This window comes from Entelurus aequoreus, linkage group LG26 (assembly GCF_033978785.1).
Source record: "Entelurus aequoreus isolate RoL-2023_Sb linkage group LG26, RoL_Eaeq_v1.1, whole genome shotgun sequence".
Lineage (NCBI taxonomy): Eukaryota > Metazoa > Chordata > Actinopteri > Syngnathiformes > Syngnathidae > Entelurus > Entelurus aequoreus.
In genome coordinates, this window is record NC_084756.1 from 3,042,921 (window position 1) to 3,065,758 (window position 22,838).

Below are 22,838 nucleotides of genomic sequence, written 5' to 3' on the forward strand. Positions count from 1 at the left end.
TGTACATATTTATATACAGATTTGAACAATAAGTTATTCACTGAAATATATTTTTATTAATTGTGGTTCTTACAAAAAATATATCTTATAAAATATAAAAGCTAAAATGTCTCTTAAAGCTCTGTCCCTTTAATTAGTGCATACTAAATAATTTAACTTTAGCCTACTACTACAACCATATTATTTACCAGCAACATAAAGTGAAACAGAGGCAGAGGTGTCCTGCCACAGCCAGTAACAAATAAACAGAAAACAGTAGTGGTCAAATACAAATAAGGCAACAAGAGAAGTATCCTACACTTCTCTTTTGTAAATTAAATCTGAACAGCCTATATGGGCATCTACATCAACTAACCAACTATATGATTTGCCTGAGAAGCTGGACAGGACAAAAAAAAAATATATATATATATTTTATTTGTGGCGGACGTAATTCTTTCGTGGCGGGCCGCCACAAATAAATGAATGTGTGGGAAACACTGTACACTATTTAACACCTCTGGGATTAATAAAGTACTTCTGATTATGATTTAGTGTTTAATAACATCATAAAGGGTGGACACCCTCACTGTAGCACGAAGATCACGTCACAAACTATCATGGTTTCAACCCCCAAGTTGTGTCATTATTTTTCCAGAAAATGTTCCTTGAAAGTTCCTTCTACTGTAGTCTTATTTTTGCCCTCCAGCTTTGGAGAAGGTTCTCCTGCAACGAGACAAGGAGAAGGCCCTGCAGTGTAGGAAAGCATGCAGGGCTGAGATCTCTTCATCTCAGAGTGGAGCGGAACATGCGGGGCACACTCATTAACGAGCCGCCGCTCGCCTGGCAGACTCGCCACGGAGGTCGTCAAACACCCAGCATGCATTGCACACAAAAGGAGGACATAAATATCCGAGAACGACAGCGTGCAAACGGGGAAAGGGAGTGGAAGCTCCACGACTCCATTAAGCCCACACAAGAGCAGCACATCTTTTTGTCTCCTGGGGGTAAAGCAAAAAATGATTTGCATGGGAGGCAATATTCCCGCACAGTGACCATCTCAGGGCTATTCTCGGCATTAGACTTCAGAGAGTCAATCAATGGCTGCAGAGCTCTGGATGATCCACTCGAAGCTCTGCTCGCCTCCTAAATGGACATTGTTGGATCTCCTGTGGGCTAAAACGGGCCCCTCCATGGGCTCTATTTAAACTGGAACCTCCCACAATGCAGTGCAGCGCTGAAGGTTTATTTCAACAAAACACACTGTGAGCTTCTTTTTAAGCGACTACCTCAACTCACGCACTGATCTGATTGGACCCTGTGGAAATCATCATCATCATCAATGTATCGATTTTAATTCTTAATAAGCATTGCTAGTTTATTTATAGAAGCCAAAAGTAAACATATACATATATGTACACATATACATATAAACATATTTTTTTAATCGAATCGTGAGGTGCCCAAAGATTCCCACCTCTAATATATACATACATACATTCACATACATATATACAGTATACACAGTACACACTTATACCGTAATTTCCGGACTATAAGCCGCTACTTTTTCCCCTCGTTCTGGTCCCTGCGGCTTATACAACGGTGCGGCTTATGTACGGCCTGTTCTTCTCCGACACCGACGAAGAGGATTTCAGTGGTTTTAGTACGCAGGAGGAAGACGATGACACAATGATTAAAGACTGACTTTTCATATACCGGTAGGCTGGTTATTTTGATAACGTACATGCGAGCACTTTGTATTACTTTGCACCGTTGTATTATTTGTACTCTGCACGAATGCTGTTCGCCATGTCAAAGATGTGAAAGTTTGATTGAATGATTGAAAGATTTATAGTTAATGAATGGGACGCTTTGCGTTCCCAAACAGTCATCTGTGTCCCGACAATCCCCTCCGTGGTAGCAGGAACCCCTATATACTACGCTAATTACACATCAAAACCCTGCGGCTTATAGTCGGGTGCGGCTTATATATGGAGCAATCTGTATTTTCCCCTAAATTTAGCTGGTGCGGCTTATAGTCAGGTGCGGCTTATAGTCCGGAAATTACGGTACATATTTATATACATACATATCAGTGTTTCCCCCAGAAAATGTGTTAGTTAAGGTGGTGACTCTCCAGGGGGAGGGGACCGGGGAAGGGGGTGGGTGGGTGGGTGTAAGGATCGGTGTTAACTCGGCCTGTCGCCATCATGTCTCCACCTCGTCACTGCCACCACAGCCTGGGGGGCAATAGACTACAGACTGTGGTGAAGTAGGTCGGCTTCGTCGCGTGAAGAAGCCTACAACTTTTGGTTGTGTTTTCCGCTCCATTTGCTGAATGGCGATATACAATATTTATCTCGATATTTTTTCCGTAAAGTAAAAACAAAACAGTTCTAGTTACCTGAGATACTAAGTATGTCATTATTATGACTTAGTAATTTACTAAGTCAAAATAATGACAAAATAATGGCTTACTAAGTCAAAATAATGACTTACAAAGTCAAATTAATGACTTACTATAAGTAAGCGTTTGCAATAAGCGTTTGAAAAAAAGAGTTAAAAGTGGGGCCACATGCTGACATATGCTCAACTCATCATGCTTAATTTATTACAGCATTTGGGAAGCCTGTAGTTGATTTTTATTATGTAAATGTTATATTTGTATCAACTTGTGATAGCAGGGACCCTGCCATTCAAAACTAGGCTGCTGCATTACTAATGATTAATGTAACTATAGCTGAAAAATAGTACAATAGCAATAGGAGAGACTATTCATCCCTGAACACCATGGAGTTCATGTAGGCTTAATGATGCAGTTACATTATTATATCAACTATCAGAGACATAAACTCTTCATTTAACGTAATGTAATTTTTTGCTGCTTCAACACAGCTCAATCAACACAGAAAAGGTAGAGTGAAATAACTGTAGGTCAATAATGCTTGTCTTTCTCTCACAGACAGAGCTTTGCTGTCCGTAACACACGCACGCACACCGCAAAATGAGCTAACGTTACGCTAAAAGCTAATTAGCCTTCACCTCAAGGACTGCGAGCGAGCTGAGCTGCCGCTTATGTTTCTAGAACATCAACGGGCTCATAGTGATGTTACTAGTAGTTGACTTGGAAGTGTTTATTATAATTTGGGGAGAGTCCGCTGCCTTACGCTTACCTGCTAAACACCTTTCTGCTCAACCCACCGTCTCTCCTCTCTGCCTGCCTGAGCACTGATTCCATGCGCTCTGAATACGCACTGCTGATTGGCTGTTACATGCGCTCTGAATATGCACTGCTGATTGGCTGTTACATGCGCTCTGAATACGCACTGCTGATTGGCTGTTACATGCGCTCTGAATACGCACTGCTGATTGGCTGTTACATGCGCTCTGAATACGCACTGCTGATTGGCTGTTACATGCGCTCTGAATACGCACTGCTGATTGGCTGTTACATGCGCTCTGAATACGCACTGCTGATTGGCTGTTACGTGTGCTCTGAATTACGCACTGCTGATTGGCTGTTACATGCGCTCTGAATACGCAGTGCTGATTGGCTGTTACATGCGCTCTGAATACGCACTGCTGATTGGCTGTTACATGCGCTCTGAATACGCACTGCTGATTGGCTGTTACATGCGCTCTGAATACGCACTGCTGATTGGCTGTTACATGCGCTCTGAATACGCACTGCTGATTGGCTGTTACGTGTGCTCTGAATTACGCACTGCTGATTGGCTGTTACATGCGCTCTGAATACGCACTGCTGATTGGCTGTTACATGCGCTCTGAATACGCACTGCTGATTGGCTGTTACATGCGCTCTGAATACGCACTGCTGATTGGCTGTTACCGCTCTGCGTGTAACCAATCAGATGGTTGTGTGGGTGGGACAATGCTGCGTGCTGCAGAGACATACTGACAGAGGCAGAGGCAGAACTAAGCGGGGCAGCTTGTTAAGACTTTAGTTTAGGCGGTGGCACTTTGTTGTTAAGGCGGCCGCTGCGGGAAACCCTGCATATACATACATACATACATACTGTATATAAACATACATATACACATATACATCATACTTGCCAACCTTGAGACCTCCGATACCGGTAGGTGGGGGGGCGCGGTTGGGCGTGGTTGGGGGCGTGGTTAAGGGCGTGGTTAATAGGGGAGTATATTTACAGCTAGAATTCACCAACTCAAGTATTTCATATATATATATATTTATATATATATATGTATGAAATACTTGACTTTCAGTGAATTCTAGCTATATATATATATATATATATGTATATATATTTATTTTATTATACATATAAATAAAATAAATACTTGAATTTCAGTGTTCCGGGGGCTATCCAGTAGATGGCAGTATTGTCCTGTTTAACTTCTCCTCCGTTCATGACTCGGCCACCGTGTTCAATGGAGAAGTCTGTTTTACAAAATGTACAGTCCACATAATTACATACCCCTTCCCCTTCGAACTGTCCTGGATGAACTGAAATTCATGTTTCCATTCGTTTTGGAACTTGCAAGCGTATTTCTTCATCTTGCTCGTCGACGGCGTCGACATGTCTGTAACTTCCTCGTTCTTCTGCTTCGTCTCCTTGTTGTGTGCGGAGTTGTGCACTCTACTCTCTAAAAGCCGTAGATGTTATGACGTCATTGGGCAGGCAAGCTGTTTATATTGTGGGAAAGCGGACGTGAGAACAGGTTGTCCCCACTCAGGTCCGCATTGAGCTGGAGGGGGCGTGGCCTCCAGCTCCGGCTGAATACCGGGAGCTTGTCGGGAGAACATTTCTGCCGGGAGGTTATCGGGAGAGGCGCTGAATACCGGGAGCCTCCCGCTAAAAACGGGAGGGTTGGCAAGTATGATATACATACACATATATACATATATAAACATATATATACTGTATACAAGTATACACATACAGTATATACATATACATATATACTGTATATAAACATACATATAGACACGTATACACATATATACATATATAAACATATAGAAAAGACATGGAGTTGTCACAAAATACAAAATATGTCACACTATAACACTTTATATCAGTGGTTCTTAACCTTGTTGGAGGTAATGAACCCAACCAGTTTAATATGCGTATTCACCGAACCCTTCTTTAGTGAAAAAGAAAATGTTGTTTTTTTTCATATTTGAGACAAAGTTATATGTTTTTGGTTACATATTCTAAGTAACAAAGACTTAATTTAGAGTTATTTGGACACTAGGGGAACATATTCTAAGTAATAAAGACTTAATTTAGAGTTATTTGGTTAGGGTTAGGGTCAGGGTTAGAGGGTTAGGGTTATAATAAGGCCATGCCGAATAAGGCATTAATAAGTACTTAATAATGACTAGTTAAAGGCCTACTGAAACCCACTACTACCGACCACGCAGTCTGATAGTTTATATATTAATGATGAAATCTTAACATTGCAACACATGCCAATACGGCCGGGTTAACTTATAAAGTGCAATTTTAAACTTCCCAGGAAACTTCCGCTTGAAAACGTTGCGGTATGATGACGTATGCGCGTGATGTCACGAGGGCAAGGGAAGTGTTTGGACCCAATTCAAATACCTCTGTTTTCTTCGACAAAATTCCACAGTATTCTGGACATCTGTGTTGGTGAATCTTTTGCAATTTGTTTAATGGACAATGGAGACTGCAAATAAGAAAGTTGTAGGTGCGATCGGTGGAGCGGCGGACTACAGCAACACCAACACCAGGAGGTTGTGTTGTGTTTTGAGCAGGATAGCAGACGCGCTACCGTGAGTAAGCCCGCCGCCGCATCTAAGTTAGCTTATGTTTTTTTAGCTTCGCCAAGCTGAATATTATTAATCGTGTATTTACATGTTCATGGTTTAATAGTATTTTTGATCTTCTGTCTATCCATCCAGTCAGGGTTTTTTTTAATTTAGTTTCTATCTGCATTTGAGACGGCTATGCTATCACGTTGGCTACGTAGGTAGGTTAGCTTCTATTTTTTTAGCTTCGAAAAGCTGAATATTATTAATCGTGTATTTACATGTTCATGGTTTAATAGTATTTTTGATCTTCTGTCTATCCATCCAGTCAGGGTTTTTTTTAATTTAGTTTCTATCTGCATTTGAGACTGCTATGCTATCACGTTGGCTACGTAGCTAGGTTAGCTTCTATTTTTTTAGCTTTGAAAAGCTGAATATTATTAATCGTGTATTTACATGTTCATGGTTTAATAGTATTTTTGATCTTCTGTCTATCCATCCAGTCAGGTTTTTTTTTAATTTAGTTTCTATCTGCATTTGAGACTGCTATGCTATCACGTTGGCTACGTAGCTAGGTTAGCTTCTATTTTTTTTAGCTTCGAAAAGCTGAATATTATTAATCGTGTATTTACATGGTCATGGTTTAATAGTATTTTTGATCTTCTGTCTATCCATCCAGTCAGGGTTTTTTTTCATTTAGTTTCTATCTGCATTTGAGACTGCTATGCTATCACGTTGGCTACGTAGCTAGGTTAGCTTCTATTTTTTAGCTTCGAAAAGCTGAATATTATTAATCGTGTATTTACATGTTCATTGTTTAATAGTATTTTTGATCTTCTGTCTATCCATTAAGGTCAGGGTTTTTTTAAATTTAGTTTCTATCTGCATTTGAGACTGATGCTATCACGTTGGCTACGTAGGTAGGTTAGCTTCTATTTTTTTAGCTTCGCAAAGCTGAATATTATTAATCGTGTATTTACATGTTCATGGTTTAATAGTATTTTTGATCTTCTGTCAGTCCATCCAGTCAGGGTTTTTTTAAATTTAGTTTCTATCTGCATTTGAGACTGCTATGCTATCACGTTGGCTACGTTGCTAGGTTAGCTTCTATTTTTTTTAGCTTCGCAAAGCTGAATATTATTAATCGTGTATTTACATGTTCAGTCACTGTGAATGTCCATTTCGCGTTCTCGACTCTCATTTTCAAGAGGATATAGTATCTCAGGTGGTTTAAAATACAAATCTGTGATCTACAATAGAAAAAGGAGAGAGTGTGGAATCCAATGAGCCAGCTTGTACCTAAGTTACGGTCGGAGCGAAAAAAGATACGTCCATCACTGCCTCTCAAGTTCTTCACTGTAACGTTCCTCATCTACGAATCTTTCATCCTCGCTCAAATTAATGGGGTAATCATCACTTTCTCGGTCCGAATCTCTCTCGCTCCATTGTAAACAATGGGGAATTGTGAGGAATACTAGCTCCTGTGACGTCACGCTACTTCCGGTACAGGCAAGGCATTTTTTATCAGCGAGCAAAAGTTGCGAACTTTTCTGTACTAAATCCTTTCAGCAAAAATATGGCAATATCGCGAAATGATCAAGTATGACACATAGAATAGATCTGCTATTCCCGTTTAAATAAAAAAAAATCATTTCAGTAGGCCTTTAAAGGCCTACTGAAACCCACTACTACCGACCACGCAGTCTGATAGTTTATATATCAATGATGAAATCTTGACATTGCAACACATGCCAATACGGCCGGGTTAGATTAGTAAAGTGCAATTTTAAATTTCCCGCAAAATATCCTGCTGAAAACGTCTCGGTATGATGACGTTTGCGCGTGACGTCACGGATTGTAGCAGACATATTGGGACACCATTGTGGCCAGCTATTAAGTCGTCTGTTTTCATCGCAAAATTCCACAGTATCCTGGACATCTGTGTTGGTGAATCTTTTGCAATTTGTTTAATGAACAATGGAGACTGCAAAGAAGAAAGCTGTAGGTGGGAAGCGGTGTATTAGCGGCTGGCTGCAGCAACACAAACACTTAGCGGCTCTATGTGTTTCATTGTTTACATTCCCGAACGATGACAGTCAAGCTTTACCATTGGCCTGAGGAGAACTGGGACAACATAGACTCTTACAAGGAGGACTTTGAGTTGGATACGCATGCTTGTGGAGATGGAACAACAGAGACTCTTACCAGGAGGACTTTGAGTTGGATACGCGCTACCGTGAGTACGCAGCTGCGGCTTCCAAACATTTGATCGCTTGCCCGTACGTGCGTGCCGCTATGTGCATGTCACGTACGTAACTTTGGGGAAATATATGTGCTGTATGAACTTTGGGGAGGTGAACGGTACTTTGGGCTGTGGGATTGAGTGTGTTGTGCGGGTGTTTGATTTGTATTGGCGGGTTATATGGACGGGAGGGGGGAGGTGTTTGTTATGTGGGATTAATTTGTGGCATATTAAATATAAGCCTGGTTGTGTTGTGGCTAATAGAGTATATATATGTCTTGTGTTTATTTACTGTTTTAGTCATTCCCAGCTGAATATCAGGTCCCACCCGCCTCTCACAGCATCTTCCCTATCTGAATCGCTTCCACTGCCCTCTAATCCTTCACTCTCACTTTCCTCATCCACAAATCTTTCATCCTCGCTCAAATTAATGGGGAAATCATCGCTTTCTCAGTCCGAATCGCTCTCGCTGCTTGTGGCCATGATTGTAAACAATGTGCAGATGTGAGGAGCTCCACAACCTGTGACGTCACGCTACTTCCGGTACAGGCAAGGCTTTTTTTTTTATCAGCGACCAAAAGTAGCGAACTTTATCGTCAATGTTCTCTACTAAATCCTTTCAGCAAAAATATGGCAATATCGCGAAATGATCAAGTATGACACATAGAATGAATCTGCTATCCCCGTTTAAATAAGAAAATCTCATTTCAGTAGGCCTTTAAGAGCCAATATGTTACTAATTTGCATGTTAATAAGCAACTAATTAATGGTGAATATGTTCCCCATACTAAGGTGTTAACATGTTTTTTTTACTGGTGCACAAAATGAACCGTGCATGAACATCACCTTGTTCAAACAACAAAACCAACACAGAGCATAAACTCAACAAATTACACACCTGCAAATCAGTCAGCTGTTGCCGTATCCTTAATACGCCGATAGGGAGAAGTTTGTATTTACACGATGAGTCAGTGTGTTTTGACCTCCGCCGAACCCCTGAGGCCGACTCACCGAACCCCTAGGGTTCCATCGAACCCAGGTTAAGAACCATTGCTTTATATCTTATAACACAATCAACTTCTCTCATCGTGACCAGTAATATACCCAACAGGTACCAGGTGTGTGTGTGTGTGTGTGTGTGTGTGTGTGTGTGAGTGTGTGTGTGTGTGTGTGTGTGTGTGTGTGTGTGTGTGTGTGTGTGTGTGTGTGTGTGTGTGTGTGTGTGTGTGTGTGTGTGTGCATGCATGTAGGCATAAATGACTGAGTGAGTGGATAATCATATGAAAAGAACCAAACATGTCCTAGCATAACATGCTTCTGGGCTACCACACACACTGGCTTACAAACTTAACAAAATCCACAGTCTCTTCACAACTTACAGAACCCCCACCTTAATATGACTCTTAGCCATCATATTTTGTGAATAAATCGGCTTAATAGTGCCAAACAATAACTTTTTTTCATCTTTTAACTGGGGAGCCTGGTCCCTTTCTGCTTACCTTTAGAAAAGACATGCAGTTGTGACCTAAGATGGCATCAACCAACGAAGAAGAACATTCACAGACAACAGTGAACAGACCACGAAGTGGCGCCGCCTGGAGGCTTCCCTAACAACTGTCCCAACCTTCTGAAAGAACCTCTGCAGACTCCCCACATCAGTTCACCTCCTTACATATATATACATATATAAACATATGTGGGATCTGAGCAGAGTTGTGGCTTATGCAGCACTTTGAGACACTTGTGATTAAGGGCTATATAAATAAACTTTGATTGATTGATTGATATATACACACATATATACACATTAACATATATACATATATATACACACATATATACACACACACACACACATATATACACATATACTGTATGTATACTGTATATACATACATATATATATATATATATATATATATATATATATATATATATATATATATATATATATATATATATATATATATATATATATATATATATATATATATATATATATATATATATGAGTCGTTTTTTCGGCTAAAAAAAAGTCCAAAAAGTTTGGACATCCCTTCTCTAGGTAATTTCCAATGCCAACAAAATAATTTGCTCAAAAAAAAATGCTCCAACATAAGTAAAGTAAGACTCCTCTTTTCCAAAAATGCGCCAGCTTGATGCTAACACACATGGGCTTTGCTATTGACGTGCTACTGAATAGCATTAGCGATTTTAACTTTTTAATTTCATCACCTCCTTTTTAGGGCGCAACACAAGATTAGATTTAGCAAAGACTGCACTGACCAGCCAACACACCATCAACTACACACTACTGCCACCTAACGTCTTGGACTTGCAACTGCAATTGCAACAACTAAATGTCATACTTGCAAATGAGACTCAGAAATGCGATAGCAAAACAAGACATAACAACTGGACAGCAGTGATATAAATCAGCTCGCTTTTTAATTTTGCGAGAAAAAAATTGGTTTCATCATCAAAAACAATTAGTAAGTATGAACACACACAACCGTACCAAAATTTGGTATCGTTGAGTACTGGTATTGACTCCCAAGTATCAGGAATTGGTACCGAATCGGTTCAGATGTGAGCTACATAGGTGGGCCTTAGCAACTAATTACCATTAACCATTTGTTTAATGATTACTTGGAGGATATCTGTATTACCTAACATATTTTCCACTTGTCAACCTACAGGGGGCGCCACAAACTGGCTGGAAATACCAACACCGAATATCAATCACACTTTATTTTGAATATTTAGCTCATTTTCTTCGCATTCAAAGTACAAATTAAATGTGAATGTTAAATATAAATGTTAAATCTAAATATAAATGCTATCTATCCATCCAAAATGGAATTTCCACCTTAAATGTGAAGAAAATGAGCTAAACTTGAGAAAAGTGGGCTAGATATAAAAAATATATTAGCTTTAAAAGTGTAATTTCACCATATTTTCTGGCTGGATGTTAGAAATTCTCGCTATCTACCAGAGGTGGGACCAAGTCATTGCTTTGCAAGTCACAAGTAAGTCTCAAGTCTTTGCCCTCAAGTCTCGAGTCAAGTCCCGAGTCAAGACAGGCATGTCCCGAGTCAAGTCCAAAGTCAAGACTGGAAAGTCTCAAGTCAAGTCACAAGTCCTGCATTTTGAGTTTCGAGTCCTTTCAAGTCCTTTTAACCACAGACTAATATTTTTACACAGATTGTGTATGCTTTTAAACCGCTGTATTTATTTATTAAAACAAGTGCATTTGAAATAGCAGGAAAAAAAATAGTACTGACATTGCAATTCAAAATAGCACTATTAACCAGTCGTTTTAATAGTTTAAACAATTTTAAACATTTAACTCATTCCTTTACAGAATAAACACATTTGCAAAAACAAGTGCAACTGTACTTATTTGTACAAAAGTGTTAACATTGTATTTCCATGTCATATTGCATTGTAACTAGTTCCACAGCAGATTATATCCTGTTCTTACCTTATCTCATTGATCTCATCTCATACTGTACGTGTGTTGATGTGTGCGTACACATGAAAAACATAACAAATACATGAATATAACAATGAACAGAGTTGTACTTTTTAGATGTCAGGGCCCTATGCAATATGTACACATATTCTTAATATAGTATACATTTTAACTGACCTTTATTTGACTATGTTTGTCTTTTTGTAGGTGGCTAAAATACGTGGTGCTGCTGACCGCCGTCTAACGTTACGTTACTGTGTGTGATACATTGACTAACGTAACGTTAAGTGTAGGTACCTCATGCAACCCTGCTTAAAAAAATCACTTGACAAAAAGTATGAATAAGGTAGCAACCTGCAGTGGACGCAACATATTGCTGTGTTTGAAATTATGTTATAACCATAGACATCTTATAAGTAGACGCAGTATTGGTTGCTGTGATGCGAGCAAATTGCATCTTGAAGTGGTGATGAGGAGCCGGCGAGCAGCCTAAACTGACAGTTGACAGGTAGAAAACAAAGATGCCGGGCTGGTGTTCAGCGTTTTCCTGCTCAAATGAGCGGACTGTTGAAAATAGGAATCGGGGGATTACTTTTCACAAGTAAGATTTAACATTAATGTACTATTGGTTGTATTTTATGAAAATAACATTACCACAGAGTTGAGAAGGAGCAAAGATCTTCGATATTTGTATGTGAAAATCACAAATAAATCTTCTGGGGGAGGATGACGCCCCTACAGGGGTTTGGTTTACAAACTTTCAGCCCCACCTAAAACAAAATTCACCAGCCGCCACTGATTATGATGCATTCTCATTTTAGGCAAAATATAAGACAATACTTTCTTAACAGTATAATTGTAACCAGGAATAAGTCTTCAAGTAACAATATTCAAATACTAACATGGTTGGGTAAAACAGAATTTGGTTTTATTCTGAATCCAGTGAAACAGATTGGTGGTTTTAGCTGATATAAAGACTTTCAGGTGTTTATATATGTTTAAGTATTTGGCAGACGCTTTTATCCAAACCGACATATATAAAAAATACATATATAACAATCACTGTAAACACGATCATTTAAGGGAAGAATGTAATACAAAATATCAATACAAAGTGTCAAGACAGAATAAACTCTCTGCTCCTGCAGCAACAGAGATACGGTCCATAAGATATATAGATATCTAATGTATTCATACATTGTTTATGTAGGATATACGCATGTATATATAACCTAATCATATTGTTTCTTCAACTTAAAAATAGCTAAACCGTTTTTTTCACCCTTCTCTGGGCTTATATTCCCAGTTTTGATCTCGGACGTCTGGTCACTAATAGCATATAAGAATATTCTATTACTGTTAAGCAAACTATGAATAATAAAACATGTGTCCGTTATCATAGCTACACGTATGACAAAAAAGCGTGTGAAAATGAGTGGTATTCAGTGAGGTAAGATGAATTAAATGCGCTGACAGTTCATTGCTCCTGCCAAATGAATTGCACTGAGTGGAGCGGATCACCACTCCAAGATGGCGGCCCCGCGTCTCGTCTGCGCCAGTAGGCAGTAGCGCTCGATGCTGCGTCTACTTATAAGATGTGTATGGTTATGACGTTAGCAGTGAGTTTACAGCCTCACTGATTTAACTACACAGCAAATAAAAGTCACGTTACTTAGCCAATAAACGTTATCTTACATTCAAAACTTACCCTTCTTTGTGCAACTTCAAATGTCGAACGAAGTTGGAAGTTGTTGCGTCTCCGTCCGTAATATTTTCGAACTGTGTGATTTGCATACGGCAATTCGTTTTTTGTTGACCAAGTCGTAGTTTTTATACCCGAACGAAACCAACTTTGGTATAAATCTTTCTCACTGCCGCGTTGTTTGACAACTCATGTTCATTGGTTGTCCTGCAATTTGATTGGCTGAATGCTGTGTGATGAAAACAATGTAGATCTAATTTGATTGGCTGTTGTACTGAGAGCACACACGCTGACACGCAGCACACACGCTGATAGACAGACACGTACAAAATGAAAGCAACGGAGCGCTCCCAAATAACTTGTTAAGCTTTAGGTTTTGGGGAAAGTAGCAAGTCCTGTCAAGTCAAAAGGCTCATGTCCAAGTGAAGTCACAAGTCAAGTTGCAAGTCTCTTTACATTTTGTCAAGTCGAGTCTAAAGTCATCAAATTCATGACTCGAGTCTGACTCGAGTCCAAGTCATGTGACTCGAGTCCACACCTCTGCTATCTACCCTTTGGGGTGTCCTAACTTTTCACGTTGCTTGTAAATTACGTTTGTGGCGCCCCCTATGGGTTGACATGCGTACGCTACGTTAGCATACATGTAATACAGATAGTTTTATAATCATAAAAAAAAGAAAAATAATACCTCCCTCTATCAAATGTAAAAATAGAGATAAAGGCATCATTAAATGACAAAAAGCTGACAAGTTAATATTAATAATAATTGAAAAAACAGTTTATATACTGTATATCCATCCATCCATCCATCCATTTTCTACCGCTTGTCCCTTTTGGGGTCACGGGGGGTGCTGGAGCCTATCTCAACTGCATCTGGGCGGAAGGCGGGGTACACCCTGGACAAGTCGCCACCTCATCGCAGGGCCAACACAGATAGACAGACAACATTCACACTCACATTCACACACTAGGGACCATTTAGTGTTGCCAATCAACCTATCCCCAGGTGCATGTCTTTGGAGGTGGGAGGAAGCCGAAATATGACATACAAATCCATATTCATGAGATAAAATTCAAAATGATAAATCCAAATTATGACATAAAAAGTCATGATTAAAAATAATCGAAATTACGAAATAAGTCAAAATTATGAGATAAAGTTGAAATGAGATAAAAAGTCCTAATTATGAGTCTTAATTATGACATAAAAATCCATAATGAGATCAAATTTGACATGAGATAAATCGAAATTATGAGATAATAAGTCATGAGATAAAAAGATCGAAATTATGAGATAAAAAGTAAATTATGAGTTAGTCAAAATCATCATATACATTTAAATCGTGACATAAAAACTCTATTATATAAAGTGGAAATTCTGAGATAAAAAGTGGGAAATCCTGATATGAAGTCACAGTCATGAGATCAAAAAATCGAAATAAAATGAGTCGAAATTTTAAGGTAAAAAAAAAAATCACAATTATGACATAAAAATACATTATAATGAGATAAAATTCGAAATGAGATTAATCGAAATTATGAGATACATTTAAATTATGAGATAAAAAGTTTTGAGCTAAATCGAAATTATTTTAAAAAATGTGGAAAATGTGACTTTAAAAAAAAAAAAATCGAAAGTTTATATATATATATATATATGTATATATATATATATATATATATATATATATATATATATATATATATATATACACATATATATATATACATATATATATATATATATACAGTGTATATATATATATATATATATATATATATATATATATATATATATATATATATATATATATATATATATATATATAATAGGGGTGTGGGAAAAAATCGATTCGAATTCAAATCGCCATTCTCACGTTGTACGATTCAGTATCGATTCTCATTTTTCAAAAATCTATTTTTTAAAAATGTTTTATTTATTAATCAATCCAACAAAACAATACACAGCAATACCATAACAATGCAATCCAATTCCAAAACCAAACCCGGCCCAGCAACACTCAGAACTGCAATAAACAGAGCAATTGAGAGGAGACACAAACACGACACAGAACAAACCAAAAGTAGTGAAACAAAAATGAATATTATCAACAACAGTATCAATATTAGTTACAATTTCAACATAGCAGTGATTAAAAATCCCTCATTGACATTATCATTAGACATTTATAAAAAAAAAAGAAAAAAAAAGAACAATAGTGTCACAGTGGCTTACACTTGCATCGCATCTCATAAGCTTGACAACACACTGTGTCCAATATTTTCACAAAGATAAAATAAGTCATATTTTTGGTTCATTTAATAGTTAAAAAAAAATACATTATTGCAATCAGTTGATAAAACATTGTCCTTTACAAATATAAAAGCTTTTTACAAAAATCTACGACTCCGCTTGCATGTCAGCAGACTGGGGTAGATCCTGCTGAAATCTATGTATTGAATGAATAGATATTGAACCGAATCGTGGGACACCCAAAGATTCGCAGCCCTAATATATAATGTATGCATGCATGCTTTGGAGTCCCTGCCTCAAAAAAATAAAAAATGTTTGCCTTGGTGCCCTTCTAACTTGCCTTGGTGCCCTAAAATATGAGCCCTCCTTTAAGGCAACACTTGCCTTGACCATCCATCCATCCATCCATTTTCTACCGCTTGTCCCTTATAAAAAGTTAAAATATGAGGCCTGTGTTGGTAAAAAACAACAACCCACAAAGTATGTAAATCAGTTCCTGGCAGCACCATATATACTCTGTACTGTACACGTACAGACGCTAGCTGCTTGCTTGCAAATTGCATTAGCAGTGAGACAGAAATAATAGGTCTCCTATGCTATGAATTAAAGAGGAACTTAGTGCTGCAGGTCTACATTTGATGCACAGAGCCCATCAGGCACTGCCAAGCAGAGTTAGAGGGGCTGGGCTAGGATGGGATGGCGGGGCTGCACCTTTCACCCGGCACACAAAGTGAGCTGTGACTCACCCCAAACGTCTGGCTAAAACAAAGCTAAGTGTATCTTTGTGAGCACTGACACAAACGAAATGATATCTTTTGAGTGTTATTTCAAAACTGACGAATAAGAGCTTCTTTGACGTATGAATGAAAGTGGAAAGTTCCACAGATTGTACTTAAGTAAAGACCAGGATGCAGCGGCAGGCTCACACCGTGACTTGAAAGTGTCTCCTAATGCTGATGTCTGGGAAAAGATGATACATCTTCTCATTACCTTTTAATGTCAGGAGGCTGAATATGTTCAATTTAGGGTTGTACGGTATCCCGGTACTAGTATAGTATCGGTACTAATGAATCAAAAAGGGTATATACTGTATATATATATATATATACAGTATATATACACTGTTTGACAAGTACCGGTTCGCCATATTATTATTTTTTTTTACAGGCATGACAGCGCGTCGTCGTCACGCCATGACATTGCTGGTTTTACGAGCAGAGGAGCATGTTCGGCAGCGCACAAACACAGAGTACTTACAAGCAGACACAGTGTGTAGACAGAAAAGGGAGAATGGACGCATTTTGGTCTAAAAACTAAAGATAAAGGTGAAGTTATAACACTGGAAGAGGTGCTTTAAGACATGGCTAGCTAGCTAGCAGTGTTGTAGCTACTTCTAAATCACTAATCCTGGCCTCCATGGCAACAAATAAAGTAAGTGTCTTACAAGTATCATTAACAATGGAGGACGAGGCATAGCTAAACATGCTTTATTATACACCGTAGGAGGATACAATAGATCACCGGCGTCACAATGTAAACAAACGCCATGGGTGGATCTACACCTGACATCCACTGTAATGATACCAAGTACAGGAGCGTATCTAGTCGATACTAGTATGATTCTATCGATATTTTTTAGCATCAGAAAATCTTTTTTCGTTTAAAAAAAATTTATATTATTTTTATAAACTCAGGAAATACGTCCCTGGACACATGAGGACTTTGAATATGACCAATGTATGATCCTGTAACTACTTGGTATCGGATCGATACCTAAATGTGTGGTATCATCCAAAACTAATGTAAAGAATCAAAGAAGAGAACAATAAGTGATTATTACATTTTAATAGAAGTGTATATAGAACATGTTGAAACAGAAAATAAGCAGATATTAACAAAAAAAATACATGAAATTGCATATATTTGTATTCAATATTACCTAATATAATAAATACTTTAGTATTAGTTTGCATTTTTATTATTTAATAATAAAAATACTTAAATTCCTGCTTGATTTTTTTTATTAGTATGTAATAATAATGTTGCTTATGTTTATTGTCACACCGCGGTGAGGGATGTCTTGTCTTGGTTTTTTTCTGTCTTGTGATTTTCATGTTTTATTTTGAAAAGTAACTCTCCTCTCGTTTCAGGTCACTTGCCCTTCCTTTTGTGTCATCAGTCTGACGTCATCCCTGTTCCCTGATTGTTTCCACCTGTTCCCTATTACCCTCATGTGTCTTATAAGCCCACTCCTTCCTTTGTTCTGTGCCAGATTGTTTCGTTCATTCGTACTTTCCAGCGTCTACGTCCATGTCCATGCCTTGCCTTGTATCCAGTCTATGTTCCATGTTCTTGAATCCCTTCGTGGCTATTTTGAGTTTTCCTTTTTCCTCCTCAGCAGAGTGATTTTTTGTTATTGACTTTATTCAGCCGAAGTGGTAAGTTATTAGTTAAATTCCTCAATTTTTGAGTGACTATTTTTGTTAAACTTTATTAAATAAGATAGTGTAGAATTGTTCATAGCTGTTGTTTATTCCTCCCGTTGGAGCGTTTTTTGTTTATACATTTTATAGCATTTACTGCGCCAATTATTAGTTCGTCTTTGGTTTTGTGTTTTCCTCCGTTCGGAGTGATTTTCAGTTGTTCCTATTTTTTGGAACCTTTTTCATCGAGTAGTTTTTTGGTTAATTATAGTATTGTATTCCTTGACTTTGGAGGTGAAAGGAAGCTGCCAAAATAAAAGCCTGTCAAGTTCCCTACTCTGCATCTGAGTCCAATCCTTTTACCAAGCCCTGACATTTATAATGTAATGTTATTAAAATGTTTATGAATTTAGGTTGGAAAGTAATTATCTGTAATAATAATGAAATATTATTTTCGTGTTTCTTAATAATGTAACAAATATTATATTGTTGAACGTTGCATTTTTTTTCTTGAAATAAAAATACTTATTTATTCATCTGTAATAATAATGTTGTTCACGTGTGAGATAGGCTCCAGCGGCCCTCGCGACCCCGAGAGGGACAAGCAGTAGAAAATGGATGGATGGATGGATGGATGTTAGTAATGTAATGTTAGTTCCATTTTTATGAATTTAGGTTAGAAAGTAATTATCTGTAACAATAATTAACTATTATTTTCGTGTTTCCTAATAATGTAACAAAAAATATATTATTAAACATTGTATTTTTCTTTCTTGAAATAAAAATAAACACTCAAATAAGTAATTTACTTACTGTGTAATAATAAAGTTCACGTTAATAATGTAACATTAGTTACATTTGTATGAATTTAAGTTGGAAAGTATTATCTGTAATAATAATGAACTATTTGTTTTGTGTTTCCTAATAAGGTAACAAATATTTCATTATTATGCATTACAAACTTTTTGGTTTAAAATAAAGATACATATCTGATTGACTTATGATTTCAAAGCAAGTTATCCATTAAATTGTACGATGTAAAAATGATAATAGATTTTACGGTGAAAAAAAATGAAAAAAACTGACCAGAGTGTTACCGGTAGGAAAAAACATGGTACTGTTTTTCCATTTACAGTAATGTGAATTAGTGAAGTGAATTATATTTATATAGTGCTTTTCTCTAGTGACTCAAAGCGCTTTACATAGTGAAACCCAATATCTAAGTTACATTTAAACCAGTGTGGGTGGCACTGGGAGCAGGCGGGTAAAGTGTCTTGCCCAAGGACACAACGGCAGTGACTAGGATGGCGGAAGCGGGGATCGAACCTGCAACCCTCAAGTTGCTGGCACGGCCAGAGAATATGAATGATAACACAAAAACCTTTCTTCCACTCATGCTTAATGGTTGTGTGAAGCTATTTATTGGCAAACAACTGTGTTTACTCTTTTTAAATCAAAATGACAAAAGAAAGTACCCAAATGACCCTGATCAAAAGTTTACATACCCCAGTGACTTTGATATGATAACATGCACAAAAGTTGACACAAACAGGTTTGAATGGCTAATCAAGGTTCCAATCCTCACCTGAGACCCCGTTTGTTTGTAATTAATGTTTGTGTATAAAAGGTCAGTGAGTTTCTGGGCTTCTGACAGACCATTATCTTTCATCCAGTGCTGCACAGATCTTTCTGGATTCTGAGTCATGGGGAAGGCAAAAGAATTGTCAAAGGATCTGCGAGAAAAGGTAATTGAACTGCATAAAACAGGAAAGGGGTATAAAAAGATATCCAAGGAATTGAGAATGCCAATCAGCAGTGTTCAAACGCTGATTAAGAAGTGGAAAATGAGGGATTCAGGTAGACCAGCAAAGATTTCAGCCACAAATGCCAGGAAAATTGTTCAAGATGCAAAGAAAAATCCCCAAATAACTTCAGCTGAAATACGGGACTCTCTGAAAAATTGTGGTTTAGCGGTTTCAAGATGCACAATAAGGAGACACTTGAAGAGAAATGGGCTGCATGGTCGAGTCGCCAGAAGAAAGCCATTTCTGCGCAAATGTCACAAAGTATCCCGCTTACATTACGCCAAACAGCACAGAGACAAGCCTCAAAACTTCTGGAACAAAGTAATTTGGAGTGATGGCTTTCTTCTGGCGACTCAACCATGCAGCCCATTTTTCTTCAAGTGCCTCCTTATTGTGCATCTTGAAACAGCTACACCACAATTTTTCAGAGAGTCCTGTATTTCAGCTGAAGTTATTTGTGGATTTTTATTTGCATCTCGAACAATTTTCCTGGCAGTTGTGGCTGAAATCTTTGCTGGTCTACCTGAATCCCTCATTTTCCATTTCTTAATCAGCGTTTGAACACTGGGGTATGTAAACTTTTGATCAGGGCCATTTGGTACTTTCTTTTGTCATTTTGATTTAAAAAGAGTAAACACAGTTGTTAGCCAACAAATAGCTTCACACAACCATTAAGCATGAGTGGAAGAAAGGTTTTTGTGTTATCATTCATATTCTCTGAAGAATGGCCAAGAAATCATAAATTCTCCCAGGGTATGTAAACTTATGAGCACGACTGTATGCTCAACTCATCATGCTTAATTTATTACAGCATTTGGGAAGCCTGTAGTTGATTTTTATTATGTAAATGTTATATTCTTATCAACATGTGATAGCAGGGACTCTGCCATTCAAAACTAGGCTGCTACATTACTAATAATTAATGTAACTATAGCTGAAAAAATAGTACAACAGCAATAGGAGAGACTATTCATCCCTGAACACCATGGAGTTCATGTAGGCCATGGGTGTCAAACTTTTGAGGGTCCCTGGCCTGGAAAACATTGAAGACCCCAGAACTGAACCATCCTCATTACCATGCAAGATGGGGAAATATAAAAGTATATGCTTCATAATCCCATTAGTTGACTCATGGTTAAGAAAGTCGATTACTTTTTGACTATCGAAATAATCGTTAGTTGCAGCACAGTACCCAATGAGTGTCATTAACTCAACAATATTCAGGGTTCTGCCACACTGTCAGAATAATTGTATCTAAGTTATCACAAAACTTTGTGTTGCCATGAGTTCCCGGCGAGAAGACAAAAGCTGTCTTTGAACCTACCAAGAAGAAGGCTTGTAAAACTCCACTGTGTAGGATGGGAAGCAACATGAAGGTGTTCTGTTTCTTTCTTCTATTGTAATCTTGGCCCGAGAACTACAAAGCGAAGAGGAAGCAGGACCTGACTCCCCTCCAGGGACCTCTTCTTTGAACTGTTTTACGACCTTTTCTTTGAACTGTTTTAATCAAAGACGATGGCTGTTTACGACCCCCGTCCCTTAGAAACAGCTGTTGCCATGTAATCAGGGAAAGTCCAAATAAAAAAGGAGGTGTACAATCTTTCGTCAGAGCGTGTTGGAACACTGTACAAGGGTACAGGTGTACGCGCTCTCCTCAATTGAGCCAAATTTAATTCAGTCTGTTTAATTCCTTGCTTCTTGTCTTGTTTAATATATATGTCATCAGTGTTTGAACCTGACACACACCTTCAAAATATATGAGTAAGATATGAAGGTAAGGGGTATTAGCGCCATTTCTCAAACATTTTGGGGGTCTTAGGCATGGAAAATGTTAAATGCCCCCTAAATAAACCATTGTAACTACCATACAAGATGGCGTAATATAAAGTAACAGATCTGCAAGATCTGGTAGGGCACTGCCCCCCTTACAAAATGCGAAAACAAAAGAGGCGTGATTGATCGTGAGCTACTTTGTTATGGTATTCCAAACTACATCAGTGTTTTGGGTAAAGTCACCTCAACGACGCCGACAAACCAAGAAATGGGAACGTACCTGTGCGGCGGACGGAAAAGGGAGTAGTCGACCGGAATGTCGGAGTGAGCGCTCTACTTCATCGGGGATGCGAGGGAATCCTCCATCTTGCTTCCTGAGAACCACAGAGAGGGCCTATTAGGACTTGAGTCATGATGGTTTGTAGTTCGGACACGGAAAATGACAATTTCTCTCAGAAATACTGTGCCAATGCTGAGGAACTATATCCAATATAATGAATTGATGACTTGATCAGATAGGGTTTTGTTTGTGGGCCATAGAGCAAAATATATCAAAAATAAACTTTTTTTTCAATCTTTGTCTTCTTTGCAGCACTCCCACCCTCTGTGTGTGTAGTTTGTGTGTGTGTGTTCTTGTATTTCTATCCTTCTTGAGACATCAACAAGGAAAAGTACCTTCCATGTAAACAAGTTAGGACCGAAATCATGGTTCCAATGCGGAAAACCATTGCATCTAATAGAGAGCCAAATACTAGAGTCCGTGAACATTGCTCCAAAGTCAGGATTTTTTGCTGATTGTACATACAAAAGTAAACATTGACAGGTGCAAAGGCAGCAATATATGATACAACAAGACGGCAGCTAAAGAAGGACTTCCCTATTCATCCCCAAAAAAACCCACCAGGTGAACAGCTGATTTTACAACTTCCGGTACTGACGTAAGACAACCCACTTCCCATATGTGACCATAGGACGAACAAATACACTACGGTACTAAGACTCTAGTGGCCATTAACAGTTAGCTTCTACAGCTGGGTTGCTCAAAGTGCGGCACAGAGGCCATCTGTGGTCCGTAACTCGTTTGTCATCGGCCTTAAGCACAATACAAAAACAAAAAATAGAGATCTCATTTGCAGCCCTGGTGGTGAAATCTATCAAAATGAGGGTGGTCCCAAAAAGGAGGCATTTTTCAAATTGACTGTGTGTCGCTTTTAAAATTGCTCCCCCTCCGATCAACATATGAAATAAGTGTGTGTAAAAATTTGAAGTGCTCCCGCTCTGGTCAACATATGAAATAACAAGTGTGTGTAAAAACTTGAAGTGCTCCCCCTCTGGCCAACATATGCAATAACAAGTGTGTGTAACAAATTGAAATGTGTCCCCTTAGGGCAAAATTTATTAAAAACATACAAAATGTA

At 38.2% G+C, this 22,838-nt stretch overlaps 1 protein-coding gene across 6 annotated transcripts in view; it reads right to left on the reverse strand.

Annotated features, from left to right (window-relative positions):
• Positions 1-22,838, reverse strand: part of rap1gapb (RAP1 GTPase activating protein b) — a 411,217-nt gene that overhangs the window by 140,244 nt on the left and 248,135 nt on the right. For all 6 annotated transcript variants that reach the window (XM_062037572.1, XM_062037579.1, XM_062037573.1 and 3 more), the window contains one exon: positions 21,701-21,794. In XM_062037572.1, the coding sequence (XP_061893556.1) occupies positions 21,701-21,794 (94 nt within the window). The remainder of the gene's footprint in view (positions 1-21,700; positions 21,795-22,838) is intronic.